Below are 17,731 nucleotides of genomic sequence, written 5' to 3' on the forward strand. Positions count from 1 at the left end.
CAGGCTGCTGGGGTGTCAAGGAGAGGCGGGGTGCGGGGTGACTGCTGTGGCCAGGCTGCTGGGGTGTCAGGGAGAGCCGGGGTGCGGGGTGTATTTCAATACAATGCTATCAATGTAATAATTGCACTGGTTGTTTCTCTGGTTATTGATTGTATGCACCGGTTATTTCTCTTGATAGATTCATATTTTCATTCATGTGTTCATTAGTTACTTCATGGACAAGTCTTTATCCATAAATTTCTAGTCTACCTATATAAGTTCTGTGTGGAACATTATTATATGAATTGACTCGCTATTATATTATATGCATTATGTCAGCAAACGGCTACCTTAAGAATTATTTTCTGTCCAAATAATTAAATGCATCAAACAGATGACATGTGATTTAACTCAATAATTGACTTTTATTTCTTTGGGTGGCAGCGAAGTCTTTTATTGCGCAGCATTCGTCGTTTCATTTATCCTTGCATTTAATCTTTATATAACACAAACTATTAACCGTGCTCTATTGTCCAATTGTAGAGCCTTAATGTGGCAATATCGCGTTGATATTTACGACTGTACTTCTCATTTCAATGTTCGAGCAATGGTATAAGTGAGTTCCATGAGCTTTTAATAATATATGGAAGTTTTTAATAAGACCAAACCACCGGGGAACTTGTCGTGTCAATCAATTCGCGCCACACGCCATATTGTGGCAGCACGTAAATCTTTTCAGAGCCACAAACAGTCAGTGGCTCCTGTAATGGGTTGACATGAATGTAGTGTACAATGATAGGACAATCGTCGATGTTACGACGATCGTAGATGTTAGGACAATCATCGGTGTTAAGACAGTCGTCGATGTTGGGACAATCAACGATGTTGAGACAATTATCGATGATAGGACAATCGTCGATGTTACGACGATCATAGATGGTTGGACAATCATCGGTGTTTTGACAATCGTCGATGTTGGGACAATCATCGATGTTACGACAATAGTCGAGGTTGGGAAAATCATCGATGTTACGATAATCATCGATGTTACGATAATCATCGATGTTAGAACAATCATCGATGTAAGGACAATCATCGATGTTAGAACAATCATCGATGTTAGAACAATCATCGATGTAAGGACAATCATCTATGTTAGAACAATCATTGAAAGTAAAAAAATCATCCAACTTTTTGGCCGGCTGCGCCGTCTTGCGTGTGAAGTGTTTTAATCAATTCGTTGTATTGGGGCCGCCGTTCCTCAAGTTTATGAACTAACTGTAGTGAAATATTATCCGAGGTTATATGAAGAGATATTGATGCAGATTAATCCGACATGATTGCTCGTTTGGATAGAAACTTTAGAATATTAGAACCCGGAAATTGCGGCTTTTTTTAAATTTGAGAATCCTTAAAGTAAGAGAACTAAAGTTTTCATGGGGTATGGAAAATTTATAAAGATCACTTAAAATATTCGATTTGACCACTATATACCACTCATAAAATATAAAGTTTATAAATCTCTGAAATATTTCATCTTTCATCAGCCATATTTATCGTAAAAAAGTATCACTATCATTAATAATGATAAAAATTCAAAAGCTAAAAATCAGGTGAATTCACCATTGCTGATGAAATAGGTATTGGAAAATAGGAAACAAGGAAATGAAATTTTTTCATCATTCGTCTGCTTAGACCAAAAGTTTACCAAGAATTTGTAAGCAAAAAAAAATCCGAGTAACACCTGATACTGAGAACTTATTTAGCGTTGTCTTCTCGTTGGAACTTTTAGGAAAATTAATGAAATCTCAGTTGTTAACTCCGTAGACTAAATGGCACTAGCTGTGGAACTGAGAAAATTCATATGAAAGTATGAGCTAATTTCGGAGTGATGGTAAACATTGCTACGACCGACATCAACTTTTATGATGTTTTCACACAATCAGCAGGTTACATAATAATCATAGAAAGTATATAATCATAGAAATAATCAATATAATCATAGAAAGTTTAACGTTCAATTCTTCGAACCGTTAGATCGTTCAGGGTGCAGCGTGAAAATTCAGATTCAATTATTAATCAAAGGTAATCAGTTCAGACTGCCGAATCCAAAAGAATTTGATAAAGAAGGGGCTCCAGCTATTGGGAACTTGATTTATCTTGCAGCTTGAGTTCAGGCTTGGTAATTTGATGCTTCAAAGAAATGGTGACGCAAGCTTGCCGTAGAAAAAAATGCTCAATGATGCTGCATTCGATTACCGGTTACTGAAAATAAAATCAGTTAACATTATTGACAATTCTAATCCCCTGGGCTGGCAATCAAAGATATTCATTAATTAATTGAATGGTTTAACAGAAAGCCACTAACCTGAGTTTTTATAACCTAGTTTGGTGGAGACTATTTGCGAGAAGAATAATTTAAGTAAATTAACGGAAATCAGTAAGAGGGGTGGGAATTGGATAGAAAGATATAAAAAATAGTTGGAGGCTTTAATACTTTGGAAAAAAATACATTTAAGATTAGGTTTGAACAAGTGTTCTTGGCGAGCACGGTAAGGAGCTTGCCGCGCTACATGTGCAAAGATAAGTATCTGTTCTAAATAACGAATATTAACGTAGGACATGACATTAGACTAGCAAGTTGAGATTTGAATTTACAAACTGAACTAAGTTGAAAATTTGATCATTAAACTAAATCCAACTTTACACAGATTTAGAAATTACATGGAAAGTGAAAAAAAATTAATAAAAAGAAATTAAACCGCCAGTCATACAAACCAACATGTAGGGAGTCAAGAAAATAAAATGAATTCAGATATACTTGACTTCGGTGCAATGAACAGTGTCCGCGTTGCTGATGTTCCAACGCAATCTAAGCAGATGCTTATATAGTGTTACTCAAATGATGGATCACTTTAGAAACTTTCACGAAATTGCCAACACTAAAAACGAAATCCGTGAGACTTGACGCAGTTACATGCACCTACTTGACGTAGTAACATGCACCATACTCCAGAATCACTGACTTTGAATCCCTACTTATTCTACAAACGGAATCAGAAAAACGGAAAAATGAAGGCTATGCACAAATTTGCGGTGAAAAATGATGAATTTCTCAAACACAGAAGTAAGCTACTCACGATGGAAATGTTATGCCTCTGAAATTTACTCACTGTCTGTACACAGAAAATCTTTATTACAGCAAATGCCCATTGATTAACGATCATTTTAATCATTGATTTACGATCACATTCTTAATTTTCCCAGACCTGTCTCTTCCTCAAATCAGTTGCAAAATGCAATTATAAGAAATTTCCGGGAAAAGCACCATAAAAGAAAGCACCGGGATGTGAAAACAGAGAATCTGAAAAACTCGGCTTCCGCCGAGTTTAGTTGCAAATATTTCTAAACATTTATTGATTAATTGTAAACCCACAAAAACTTCTGGTATATCAGATTTATGTGCCTCAGAAAGATGACATTTTGCTATCTTGAGTGCCGCTTTGCCTTCTCTTTGATGAAGAAGTACTTATAAAAATGAAGCATGACGCCGACGCCTACGTTGCAGCATTCAGCCACGTTATGGGCATGTGGACTACGGAAATCTAGTCCATTGTTCAACAATCGAAGAGTGTTCCCCTATCTTGCATGCCACAACTAGTTCACCTACCTTGCATGCCATAAGTAGTTCACCTACCATGCATGCCACAAGTAGTTCACCTAACGTGCGCCACAACGAGTTCACCTACCTTGCATGCCATAAGGAGTTCACCTACCTTGCATGCCACAAGTAGTTCACGTACCTTGCATGCCACAACGAGTTCACCTATCTTGCATGCCACTTGACCGGTCGTCAGCTAAGAAGTTACACTATTAACAGTCATTTAGAACTAGTAATTTTCTTCTCGACTTCATTCAAACTCTAGAGCTGGACTACAAAACCCACACGCGAACGCTTGAAAAACATATAGAGAACAATGGCACAAGCCGATATTATCAGATAATTTATTCTGTGCAGGAATTAGTTTTTCACCACGTATAACCCCATTGAAACAACTCTAAGCCTGCTAGCAACGGCCATATCGATGACACTTTGCTTCCTGGGATCAAATTTTTAGAAAAAATATAAATAACTAACGTAAAAAATTATGCACCATGCAGCAGTAGTTGGACGCAACGAATATAAAAACATTTACAGTAATCGACTTTATATTTTATTCATTCACACAATATAAGAATTTTTCATGTGTAAATTTTAATCTTTGCAGAACTTGAATAAAACCGGACCGGATTCAAGCATAATGAGAACTGTTTGATAACTTTCCGGACGCAATCCGCCTCCGATTATCCACAATATCGTGCCTGTTTATAAATCGGCATTCTCTCATTTTAATCCTCAGCACTCCCACAATACCAGGGGCGCGCGGTTCCATATGTCCCTGTTCGAATATAGGTTGAAAAAGTGGTGCTGTTTTTAAATGCGTAAAACATTTCAATGCCTGAGTACCTCGCAATAGATTGTTCCCAATTTTTTTTTTTTTTTTTTGCAAAATTTCGCGACTTTATATTAATTCCTATTTGGATGTGTAAGAAGGTTATCCGCACTACTTGTCGGAACAGTACTTGTTGTAAGGCCTAGCCAGTCAAGTTGAAGCACTTTGTCTCTGGTGTCCTCGTGAGGCTGACTGAGCTATTATAGGCTGCAGTACGCTATTCTCAGGTACGCGTGAATTTGGATCAGTGCTCTTCTTTACGTGTCCGTGAATTATTGTATTTTAGATTATTGAATTATCTTTCTGTATTGTTCATTTCGATGTGTATTTATTTGTGTCATTTGTTTGTCTCGGCAGGACAGAGCGAAGTCCCTCTCCTCTCTAGAAGACTCTCTATAGTTATAGTCTCTCCTTAGTTTAATAGGCTACCTAGTAATGATCGTGATTCTGAACTGTTTTGAATAAATACAAAAACTTTATACCAGTTGATTGAACCCAACATCATCACAGGATGTTATGAGAGTTTTTAGCACATTTGCTCATTTATGGAAAAAAGGAGCTATTGTGCTCGCCATGTCCGTCTGTCCGTCCGTCCGTCTATCCGTGACTTCACGTTTTCGCCGACGAGAAAATGCGCTGTCACTCACTTCAGTGGGTACTGAGTTATATTTTTTATTTTAAATACATGCTGCTATTAATTTTGTCAGGCTTTTTAAATTAGCTTTATTAGTTTAGCGCTATTACATTTGATTTTAGTGACAAGCTGTTATCAATAAAATCCAAGGCTAGTTCAATATAAATTATTCAGTTTTTTGTAACCTTCCCATATTGATTATTTCACTCTAATTATCTATTAGCATCATATACACCGCCGTCCTCATCCGCTTTATATGGACATTCACTATCCGAAACCTTTTGTAAGTTGTTATCCTGTTATTATTGTTTTAAGATTACAACGTGATTGTTTACTTATATTTAAGTAATAAAAAATATAACTCAGTACCCACTGCAGTAAGTGACAGAGCGCATTTTCTCGTCGACGAAAACGTGAAATCACGGACAGACGGACGGACGGACGGAAGAGACGGACATGGCGAACACAATAGTGCATTTTTTCATAAATGAGAAAATGCGCGAAAAATAATGCTCCATAGAATAATTTTTTGCAATTCATAGTAAAAATGAGTGAGTCACAGTTTGCGTTCTGACTTTTATATGACCATTGGAAAACAAATAATTTTTTTTGCGAAATCTCATACGGGTCGAAAATGTGATAACAGATCGAAAAAATGTAACTCAGTACTCATTGCAGTGAGTGACAGAGAGCGCATTTTCTCGTCGACGAAAACTTGAGGTCACGGACGGACGGACAGACAGACGGACATGGCGAGCACAATAGTGCATTTTTTCCATAAATGAGAAAATGCGCTAAAAAGGTGGACACATAAGAACCATGATAATATACCGTGTGTGACGTAAATTTATTAAACGCAGAAATTTTTAAGATTACAGAATAGAATAAAAGATTACCGGATTTCGTTTGGAGTAAAATTGTTCAAAACATTAGGAACAATCGAAGATCGCTGTCTTCATTCTCACTCAATCGCTCTGCCGCTAGTAGCATGCATGATTGCTACTGGCCGCTACATGACTGCCGTTGGCCGCTACCAGACTGCGGGAGCGCAGCTGTGCACCACCTATTTTGTGCACCAATAAGCCCTGAACCGAACGCCTTGGATCTCTCCGGACCTACACCAATCAGCCGTGCACCACTCGGCTTTGTCCTCTTCCGGCCTTGACCACCACCTGCCGTGCACCACCAGGCCGCGGATCGAATATGACTTCTGGGCATCGTTGCATTACGTAATTTTACGTTCACCGCATCTGAGGTTAGGTTTCAGATAGCATAGTTCTGTTCCAAATTTATCGTCCTTCGATCAGTGGCCGTTCGACCGAGGGCTGGTTCGACGCACGGCCTAGATACGGACGGCTTGAAGTGTTGAAGGCTACGTTCCGGAAGGCAGGAATCATGAAGGTCCATTACATCCAGGGCAGTGGTGGGCTTCGGCAGGCGACCCCTCTGATTCAGAGGACTTCCACCGGGCAGCAGCTCGGGCCAATCCCCTTTATTCAATTTCTGTGTTAATCTGAATCAAATCAGATTTAATAAATTCGGATTAATTGAATGGTTTTTTACATTATTTTCTTAAGTGTAATTCAATCTATCCTTCCGCTGAAAAGGTAGGTCACGCTAGGGTTTTGTACAGCTCCTGACATCTCGTCATCAACACGTGCCTTGTCTCCTAGATCGTTCCCTGGCCATCATCATCAGGTCACGTGAGCTAAGAATAAACAGACAATTGTCGATTTGTTGTCATTACCCAACCAATTTCATCCGGCCGCCCTAGTTGATTTTGATCTGTTCCTATTAGCTAACTCTTGTTACCCTGACCTTGAAAATCCCTAAAACTGAGTCTAAAATTAAATGTGGTCGGGTGGTATCCCACACATATTTTGATGACCCCATTACTTTTCACACTCAAACTTGGCCACCTAATTAATGACCCATAGCTTTTTATACTTGCCCATCTACTTGGTTATCAACATTGTGGTTAAAAGGATATTGCTCCTATACTTGGCTCTCACTTTATCAATACAATTCTTCTTACGCTTGCTTAAGCCAACTCTAGCTCTGCCAACTCTATCTCTGTCATACATATGCTTCTTGCCTGCTTTGATAGCGGATAAAATTGGTCAGGCCTAATATTACATTGCCTCAGATTTCCATGTCCTGAACATTTCTCTTACAGCTATTGCCATATTTTGAATCGCGTCTAAACCAGCATTCGTGTCATTTGCGATTTTTTATTGCAAGCAATAACTGTATCGGCCTCGCTCAATTCAAATTGAGACGAATCTCCTAACATAATGTAAAACTAATAATGCTATGACTAAGCCAACAGCAGCTTTCGCTGATATTGCCAAAGATTCCACCCAATTGAGTGCTTTTAGCTTGCCTCCATTTTCTCCATCGTCCGTAGCTAAATTTTGCCGTTAACGCTTATTTTATTAATGACTTAGACCTGAAGTGCTGTTTAATTCTATCAGCGCTCCCATCTGGCTTGCAATCTGACCTGACTAACCTGAGATCGATGAGCCGAAAGTGGAAGGCAAATTTGAGTGGTTGCGAGATAATTTAATAAAACTTTCAGACGTCCTCGAAAGCACACTAATCAAATCATTGCTTAATCATACTCCAATGGCGATAGAACTTGTTCAGAATATTTGCGTCGCCTCCGAAATGTTGCAGGCACGTCGCAAGACAAGCATTCTTCATTGTTGCTATCTATATTCCTAGAGCAAATACCTTCGTTCAGGCGTGCTACAACCGCCCATATGACAGATCAATCTCTTGATTATCTTGTGGAAACGACAGATAAAATTTTTCAGTTCGCAAATTCAATTCACTTCGCAATAACTGTTGCCGCTCAAGAGGCTCTATCAGACCACACACTAACGATTCAAGCACGTGTTACTATCATGCAAATTTCGGCAACAAGTCCCTCCGCTGTCAAAAGCCTCGCTCGTGGGTCAGCGAAACTAGCAATAACAATTCCAGAAACCAATAGGCTGTGTTGCAAGGGGCAGCAACACTAAGAATACGACCAAGCCCCACCATTCAAACGATCTACTCTTTAATTCATGATAAAAATTCGAAAACGCCGTTTTTAATCCACACAGGCGCCGCCATTAGTGTTATTCCGCAGTTGCGCAGTGACCGAAAGCATGGTCATTATTGCAGTCTCCAAGCAGCGAATGTCTCGCCGATTCTTGTTGAATGAATGTCGGCGAATGTCTTCGCCGATTCAGCGAATGTCTCGCCGAAAAACTGTGAACTTTGGATCTTTACTTGCGACGTGAATTCACTTGGGTCTTTCACAATTGCTCAATTGCTGACTTGAAACACGCTATTATTGGCGTAGACTTTCTTCCATTCCATTTTAAAATGCAGTGAAGCAAATATAACTTCGATGAATTTTATTGAATTTAGTAGCCTGAACATTGACCAAGCTTGAAATCTTCAATGTTGAATGCCTGGAGCCGGGACGAGACCTTTCAACTGCGCCAAAAAGGTAAAACCAATAGATAATGAATGGCTGAAACCGCGTCAAGTGAACAAGGCACGAAAAATATAAGAATTGGCGACAGGCCACATCAGGCCTACACTTCAGCGCTGACATCACTTACGTTCAGTGAAGTATATCGGTAACGTGTATGGCGCGGCTGTTGCGCCGCAACCGGCTACGCATCAGGTTTGCGGTTAATACTGTGGAAATTGAGTTACTTTAAATGTAAAGATCATAGATAAAAAGGTAGAATTATAAGGTTATCTAAAGCACTTTTTAGAAGAATTTAATTGGACGAAAAAATCAGTGTAAGGTGGATGCTGAAAACGGAATTAAAGGAAGAATTGTTGAAGATTGGTGTGTTGAAGTAAGAATCAAGGTAAAGCTATTCGACCAGAACTCCTAAAATAGAGCCCGAATTGAAGCCTCATCTACTTAAAGTTGATTTGGAATAAATTAAACCGCTGAAGTCTGAAGCATCGTATACGCTAATTAAGTATAGAGTTGAGCGAACTAAACTAAACCAAAGAATATCGGGCATTCAAACCAAGGAATGCATACATCACAGAACAAGAAAAAAATTTAGACTTTTGGTTGAATGTTGGTGAAGTAACGGCGGCAAACGACAGGCTGGCTGGAGATCACGTAATTTTGTATGGCTACAGGCCTACAGCAGTGTATCAGTACGAACTTGTCCTTTCGGTAAACCGGGTCTGACCTAAATTGCTCTAACATTTAACTTATAGTCTATACCATAGACTAGTCTTAATGTTACCCTAAATTGGATTATAACTAAATTCAGTTTAAGGAGTAAAAATTTGATGAACAGTGGAAGATTTCCCAAAAAAGAGCCGTATACCTATATATAGCCGTATAACTCGCAAACGTACAAGTCAATTGACACGAGCTAACATCACCATTGGAGGTTAGGTTTTTACTGTATATTCAAAGTTTCGTTCGAATCTGTTCAGTAGTTTAGAAGAAATTTCTTGGTAACTACAAATTTCGGCACGAATTGCTGTATAATTCACGAATGAAGGTGAAGTTGCAAAAATTCAGGAGCTAACCATCACCGTTAGGTCCTGCTGAATACCTGTACCAAGTTTCATCGAGCTGCGTTCATTATTTTGGTAGATATTCCTTGGTCACTGAATTTAGAGATTGGCCGTGAGGCTGGCCGCGTGTCCGGCCGTAAATTTGTCCGAGACTTTTAGCAACTTGAATCTGCGATAGAGTGAAAATTCGTACTATTAACATAACATAGTGATCTCGGCGCTAAAGTGTAGGCCTGTTGTGGCCTGTCGCCGATTCTTTTCCTTTTCGTGCCCTGTTCACAAAAGATCTAAAATCGTGTTATTTGACCGGCATGACTGACGATAGTTTGCAATAGCTACTCGACTTCCACCGGGTTCGATAAGGTGCTAGGCATTTCTAATCTGAACATATAACTATATATTTTTCCATAACTTTATATAGTCTGTTCTTGAACGCGTTCATACATGGAGCGCCAACGATGTCATCGGGGAGGCTGTTCCTCATGTCGGTGATTCGAAGCGAGGAGAAAATAATGTTGGCGCGTGTAGAAGTTGGAGCAGTTTTTTTAGTTTATAGCCGTGGCCCCTGGTGTTGGTTCTTGTTTCAAATTCTAGTAATCCTTCGGGGACCTTGTATAAACCATGAGTATACTTGTATACTAATAATGTATAGTAAGAAATAATAATTTATTCGCATAGAAATATATAAATTTTGTTATAAACGAAAGCGATTGATCTGAAGGATCAATAGTCATTCTCATTATTTTATCTAATTCATTCAAACCGTTGAATTCGCCGTCCCGTCGCCGTGAATTTTGAACGTGGCGCGCTCAGTTCTTCACTTTAGTTTATCACTCTAAGTCGTGCACATGGGCCTTTTAAAGCACAAAATTCAATAGGTTAATATCATATGTAAGGTTATAATACGGACGAACAATGACTTATTTGAACAGCTGACATCGTTACATTTTCACAGCTGTTAACAGCTGATCTGTAAGGAGTCTCACCATTGGCTACAGCTACTGTCAAATCAGCTGCTATTGGCTCTTGGGACCGATGCCGCTCCAATGGCATCACGTCTCTGCGCAGCAGTCGATCTGTGTTGTTGTTGTTGAACTGAAAGCATATCATCCTGGCGCATTTACCTCCAATATTTTCCCATATTTTCTGGGAACGATTTTCTCGTAAAATGAAAATGATAAATCAAAACAACATCAATCGGTTGGAAGTGAGTATGTAAAAGTGTATAGTCACATTTCCTTTTGGTGGCTGCTACTACTTTACATTGTCTTTTGTGTGGTCAACTTGGGAACAGCTGATCGAGACGCGCAATAACAAAGACTGAAAAATCGCCGAGGGGGGTTGTCTTCATCATATCCTCATGATTAGTTTGCTGCCATGGTTGGCAATCCTAAGTCAATCGTGAAAACCTTGCACAATGATGTAAGTCTCTTGTCTTAGTTCCCCCTCTTGGAGTTTTGAGTCGATTTTTATTTTTTGACGTTCGAGCGTTTACGTTCCAAAACAAGTCATTTTCATTGTGACGAACAATAATATTTCATTCATTTTTGATGTTCCAATCAAATTTTGGCAATACCATACATACAATGAAAGCTTTATATGTCAGATTTAATCTACTTTATTGCTGCTTTGCTGTGATTGTGTGATTTATTCAGAAATTTATTATTTAGATGTACTATTGTAAATGTAATTGTAGGCTAACTAGTTACTAGGCTACCACGTACACCTACGGATAGGTACGGTTTGTTTAGTTGTAAAATATGTTCATTATTTTTATCACAAAATTGTTTTACATTTTCTTGTAATTTCTAGGATTTCTTACAATTGGCAAAATGTTTGTACTATAAATCAATTAATAAGTTGTTTCATGAAAAACTTAATACCAACCCAAATCTGAAGAATATTTATGATAATGTGTATGCTAAATCACTACTAATGTTTTGGCAGCAATACTTGAAATAAAAATTTGTAAAATTTTTATAATGGGAGAGAAACCCTTTATAATATATTCATCCTTGAAGACTTGAATGATATAGCCTACAATTTTAAATTAACTGTTAGTGCAGTAGTTTGGTAGTGGTAGGAGGCCTAATGCTAATGTTAATGCTAATCATGTATCATGCTTAAAGTTCACACTAAGCTTTTCTTTGGTAAATAATTGAATGCCTGGCCACAGTTTATGGCAATGGCTATATAGAAACCGTTAATCTTGGCATTTAGCAGTACACTCTGTAAAATGATTTCCTTTTGAAATTTATGATATTTGAATATGTTCAATTCTTATTTTAGCAGCAATTAAGTAATTTTGAATGTTTTTGGAAGATTTTTATCCTTAAAAATCATCTTCATTCATCTTCTGGTCTGAATTTTATAAACCCTAATGTTAGCTACAAATCTATATTTAGGTTCCATTTCCAATGATTTTAGTTCTTTGATTTGTTATCAATAAAACATTGGACAATTTAACCTTTATTCTAATATATGATCTTAACACTTGCTCCTAACTGTTGTGATAAGTAAAAATTATCATGGCTTTATTTTTGTGTGCAGTGTATCTATGGCTGAGTTTTCACTAGTGTGAAATTGGACAAGTTTCTAACCTAATTCTATAATTTTTCATTTAAATTTTCTTACCAATACGATTATTATTTTTATTCATAGTGCAATTTTTACTTGTAAACATGTAATTTAAGAACAGAAGACTAAAATTGTAATTTAAGGGCTCTAATACTACTATTCAACTTCCCATGTATATATTATTGTGCCTTGAACTTTAATTTTGCTAAATATTAAGTAACTTGCTTATCAGTGTCAAGTTTTAGATCCTGTATATAATTTAAGTTTTCTATAAAAATTTGTGACTCTGTTTGTTATTAATATACCTACATATTATGTGCATACTACGGTATTGTTTGTTATTTACATTAAATATAAGTCTAATTGATCGATACACAAAGGCTTTGAAATTTGAAGTACGTATAGCCTTTGAAGTAATTTCATATTTTGTTGGCAAAAATTTTGTTACCTGTGGCTTTCAGTGAATTTGTATTGTGTATTTTAAAACAGTTTTTAAATGACAAATTTTTCTATTGCTTGAAAACTATGACTTCTATTCTTGCAGCTGGGCAAAGTCTTCTCTGATGATGAGGCTCCCATCAACAAAAAGCTTCCCAGAGAGCTGCTACTGCGGTGAGTTGACTACATATAGCAATCACGCTTTTAACTTCTTGAGCTTTTTGTATTTTCATATTGTGTAAATTTTATTTATTTTTCATTTGGATAACTTTTACAAAAAACCTATCTATTTGAAATTTTCTCCTGCAGAGTATTTTCATTCCTGGATGTTGTGTCTTTGTGCCGCTGTGCACAAGTCAGCCGTGAATGGCACTCATTGGCTCTGGATGGTGCTAACTGGCAGCGCATTGATCTCTTCAATTTCCAAACTGATATTGAAGTAAGTTTATATCCAATCTAATTTTCCCTGAATTGCATTGAGATCTGGTGATGGTTCTAAAAGTTTCACCCAAGTATACTATACTATTCATTTTGCCTCAAATCAGACATTTCCATTTATATGAGAGTAAAATAAGTGTTTTGCCAAATTTTATTGAAAACCATCCTTTAATTTATTTTTCTAAAACACAAAATGAACATGTCCTAATCTGTAAAAGATAATTTTTTTATACTAAAGTACATCAAGGGAGTAAGTTTTAGCTTGTCAATAATTTAGCTTCTGACAGCCTTCTGTGGGTGGACATAGATTTATTCATAAATTTAACATTTAAAGTTAGTGAAAGGGTAGTGAGGCCAATTCTAATCTATATTGGTCTTTTGGCCAATTTAAATTGGACTTTTGGCCAATATAAATTGGCCTTTTGTCCCAAATAAATTGGCCTTTTGGCCAATATAAATTGGCCTTTTGGCCAATATAAATTGGGTACCAATGGCCTCTTCCTTAATGCATTTTCAACAGATAGCTCTTACTCAATCAATGTTTGCAAAATTCTCTTACTCAAGTTTTCTGTTTGCATCTGGTCTCTCATGCCATTCAATGCCCACATAAAATTGAATCTCTTTATAATTTGGCTCTTGGAAGTTCTTAAAAAAGTCTAATCTCATAATTCCCTGTTGATTTCTATGTTAACCATTAAGCAGCCAGCTACCTTGCAAGTGCAAATTACTACATTGCACCCATACCACATTGCTGAAGTTTATCCATTGGAAAAACCTGCTGAAGTTTATCCATTGGAAAAACCTGACAGGTGACAAAAACCTCCAACTGGACATATCACAGTCAGAAATTAAAGCCAAAATATTAGTCTCATTGGATGAATGAGCTTTGAATGTAAACTAATATTACCCTAATAAAAGGTGACAGATATGTACAGGTAGAGGTGGACACTAAAGGGTTAAAGTGCCCTGCTCATTACTGAATCATTCATATTAGCTGAAAACTATTCTAATATTCCAGGGCCTGGTGGTGGAGCAGATTGGACGCCGCTGCGGAGGCTTCCTTAAAGAGCTTTCACTCCGTGGCTGTCAGTCGGTCACAGACGGGCCTCTAACCACCATCACTGCGCTTTGCAATAACATTGAACGACTCAATCTCACCAACTGCAAGAACATCACAGACATGTCAGTCTATTCTTCATCTTAACATCTTACTTGCAATCATGTGTCACTTAAGACTCCCTTGTGATATGAAACTACATTGAAAACCTTGAGTAGTGCAGTTCAGCTACTGATTACTGTAAGAATCACAAAGTTACCTATTTTATTTGTTTAAAAATTATGAGTTTCAACTCATTGTAAAGGGTATTTATATAATTATAAACTGTCACTTTGATGTTAATGCTACGTTTAAAGCATAGCTCAGTGTTGTGTTCTGGTGGGCAGAACATGCGGGGCTTTGTCCCGTCACTGTCCCAGACTGCTTCGTCTGGAGCTTGAGTCGTGTGCCAAAATTACTGATCAGTCCCTACAGCAGCTCGGTCTTGGATGCCCTCACCTCATGTACCTGAACATTGCTTGGTGCTGCGAGATCACCAGCGCAGGTACCTTCGGTGTCTATCATGTTAACACATCTGAGCCTCGGACTGCCTGCATTAGGACGCTCCAGCAAATCATAATGCTGCTTCATGTTTACTGAGAAGAACTAGTTTGAGAAATCATGTTAACGATTCATTGACAGATCAACAATGACCCCATGGTTCATTTTTGATTGGCACATATGCGGCTAACACAGCCTAGCCCGTATTTTTGAACCTCACTGTATATAATTCTACTAATTGTAGATACTTCTACAATCAGTAGATTAAAGAAGAAGATTGTAGATAATTCTAAAAAATTTGATTTTGTTTTTGTATACAATTATTTCCATTTTGATTTTGACACAATTTTCAGTTTGCTTATATGCTACGTAAAATTTGTCTACGATTTCTATAATTATTGTTATTTGCCTCAATATTTCAAATGTTAAGATAATTACTTGGCTTCCATATATGTAAATATATATTCATATATATTTCTATATATATCTATGCTAATCCTAAGATTGCTCTGCAAGATAGATTCCTGATTCTTTAATTAAACAAGCCTTTAGATGTTTACTAAATCCATGTCTGTTGTAGTTCAAAGTTTTGCTAAATAGTTTGGCTATATTTGTGTGTACGGTATTGTGCAGGAGTTGAGACCGTGGCCAAAGGCTGCCCAGAGCTCGAAGTGTTTGTAGCTAAAGGCGTCAAAGAACTTCGTGATCAAGCGTTACTGCAGCTCGCCCACAACTGCCCTAAACTGCGACACATAAACCTACACTCATGCGTGGTCAGTTCCTGAGCTATTTCCAACGTGCTTATTTCCACAGATATCTTATCGTAAATTTCCTGAAATAATCAGTGTTAGGGTTTTTCCATCCATATAGGGCGCTGTCATTTACACGTGTATATAGTGTGTATAAAGACTTGTCATCTCTGTGAGCAGCACATAACAGACGCGAGCGTGACGGTGTTGGCAGAGAAGTGTCCAGGGCTACGGTACTTATGTCTAAGCAATTGTTCGGCCCTCACTGACGCCAGCCTACAGACCCTCGCCCTCTACAACCACAAACTCGAGACGCTCGAGGTCGCCAACTGCGCACAGTTCACCGACAACGGCTTTCAGGCTCTCGCCAGAGTAAATAAAAATAAAATAAAAAATAGTTTTCTTGGTATGATTTATGCGTCTACATCTAATGTTAACATCTTCTTAATCATAAAGTACTTTTTCTACTTCTGAATATTTCAGTTCTGCGTGTCCGTGACAGTAACACGTGTGTTAGTATGTACCTATATCAAGATTGTTACGGTATGTTCTTGTCTTGATGTTCTATTAGCGAATACAACAATAAAATTTGAAGTTTACTGAACGCAAAATCTATGACATCTTGACTTTTGATTCTCAGAAGTTCTAGAATTATTTATCCAACAAGAACTTCATCCATCTCTGTATCATACTTTTTTATCAGAAAACGCATGCGGGTAAATGTTTCTGTTGTGTTCACCGAGAACTCCTGCCCAAGATGAATTGGTCCCTCATTATGATCCAATATTATTGTCACTCTGTATTACGGAACAAATTTGTTTATTTACTCTATTGAAGATTCAAAATGGTCTTATCGACAGATCATCTCATTTTTGTTTGTCAAGACGTTGTTACTAACGTTCATTTGATGTACTCAGTCGTGCCGGATGCTGGAGCGCATTGACCTGGAGGACTGCCTGCTCATTACAGACGCTACGCTCAGCCACCTCGCCATGGGCTGTCCTCGCCTCGAGAAACTGGTCTGTTCTTTACCCTGCATATCGTACAAACTTGAAATATTTACGTCCTGGATACTATTTATACTATTTACAACCCAGAATCATTTGTATGTATCCATGCTATGCAGCGCTGTGTCCTGAATTGTCCCGGTACGGTTTACCCAGAAGCCTTTGTGTGTGCTGTGTTCTGTATTGTCCCAATAAACATCTTTGTGCGCTGTGTGATCTGTTGTCCCAGTAAGCCACTGTGAGCGCTGTATTGCCACAATAAACATCTGTGTCTACTGTGTTGTCCTGTGAACACAGAAGCATCTGTATGTCCTGTGTTGTGGTAAGCATATGTGTGCACCACAGTCGCTGTCGCACTGCGAGCTCATAACGGACGAGGGCATCCGGCACCTCGGGAGCGCGGCGTGCAGCACTGAGCAGCTCTCTGTGCTGGAGCTCGACAACTGCCCCCTCATCACGGACGCTTCCCTCGACCACCTGCTCGCCTGCCACAACCTACACAGAATAGAGCTCTACGACTGCCAGCAGATCACGCGTGCCGGCATACGTAGGCTCAAGGTGTGCACCGCAGCTTTAAAATACGAACAATTAATGTGATAATTCGTAATGGTTTTAGAATAGAGCTCTACGACTGCCAGCAGATCACGCGTGCCGGCATACGTAGGCTCAAGGTGTGCACCGCAGCTTTAAAAATACGAAAAATTAATTTGATGACTCGTAATGGGTTTAAGACACGGCGTAAAATTTATTAAAAACTAGCAGGTTATTATAGATTTAATTTTAATTTGAGAATCCCGCTATTTCGAATGCCGTCGTCACGAATCCAGAAATTATTTTTAAAACTGAACTACGTTTAATTACAGTAAGACCTGACCAAAACAACATATAACACAAAACTCCTGTTTTGAAATTCGGAAAGAACCAGGACTTTATGTTAATAAAATAGACACTTACCAAGTAATAGATCACATTTTTATTTTCAAATACATTTTCACATCCATGTTCACAGACGCACCTGCCGAACATCAAAGTGCAGGCGTACTTCGCTCCCCAGACGCCCCCTGTACCGGAGAACACGCCGCACCGCCTGCACCGCTGCTGCACCATACTATGATCGCGGTACTTGGGAACACCAGACTATGATCGCGGTACTTGGGAGCACCATACTATGATCGCGGTACTTGGGAACACCATACTATGATCGCGGTACTTGGGAACACCATACTATGATCGCGGTACTTGGGAACACCATACTATGATCGCGGTACTTG

At 38.3% G+C, this 17,731-nt stretch overlaps 1 protein-coding gene across 3 annotated transcripts in view; it reads left to right on the forward strand.

The window, feature by feature from the left end:
• The first annotated feature begins 10,672 nt into the window (after positions 1-10,672).
• The window catches only part of LOC108671796 (F-box/LRR-repeat protein 2), a 12,750-nt gene continuing 5,691 nt past the window's right edge, over positions 10,673-17,731 (forward strand). Inside the window, exons 1-11 of one of the 3 annotated variants that reach the window (XM_018159379.2) lie at positions 10,891-11,076; positions 12,776-12,843; positions 12,979-13,108; positions 14,126-14,289; positions 14,551-14,708; positions 15,338-15,477; positions 15,634-15,825; positions 16,371-16,472; positions 16,806-16,988; positions 17,102-17,131; positions 17,470-17,579. In XM_018159379.2, the coding sequence (XP_018014868.1) occupies positions 11,032-11,076; positions 12,776-12,843; positions 12,979-13,108; positions 14,126-14,289; positions 14,551-14,708; positions 15,338-15,477; positions 15,634-15,825; positions 16,371-16,472; positions 16,806-16,988; positions 17,102-17,131; positions 17,470-17,574 (1,317 nt within the window). In that variant the 5' untranslated portion in view covers positions 10,891-11,031 and the 3' untranslated portion in view covers positions 17,575-17,579. Of the gene's footprint in view, positions 10,862-10,890; positions 11,077-12,775; positions 12,844-12,978; positions 13,109-14,125; positions 14,290-14,550; positions 14,709-15,337; positions 15,478-15,633; positions 15,826-16,370; positions 16,473-16,805; positions 17,019-17,101; positions 17,132-17,469; positions 17,580-17,731 lie in introns of those variants that run through there. The other 2 variants (XM_047883747.1, XM_047883746.1) reach the window with 2 other exon arrangements.

Source organism: Hyalella azteca, unplaced genomic scaffold (genome assembly GCF_000764305.2).
Source record: "Hyalella azteca isolate HAZT.00-mixed unplaced genomic scaffold, Hazt_2.0.2 contig13563, whole genome shotgun sequence".
Lineage (NCBI taxonomy): Eukaryota > Metazoa > Arthropoda > Malacostraca > Amphipoda > Hyalellidae > Hyalella > Hyalella azteca.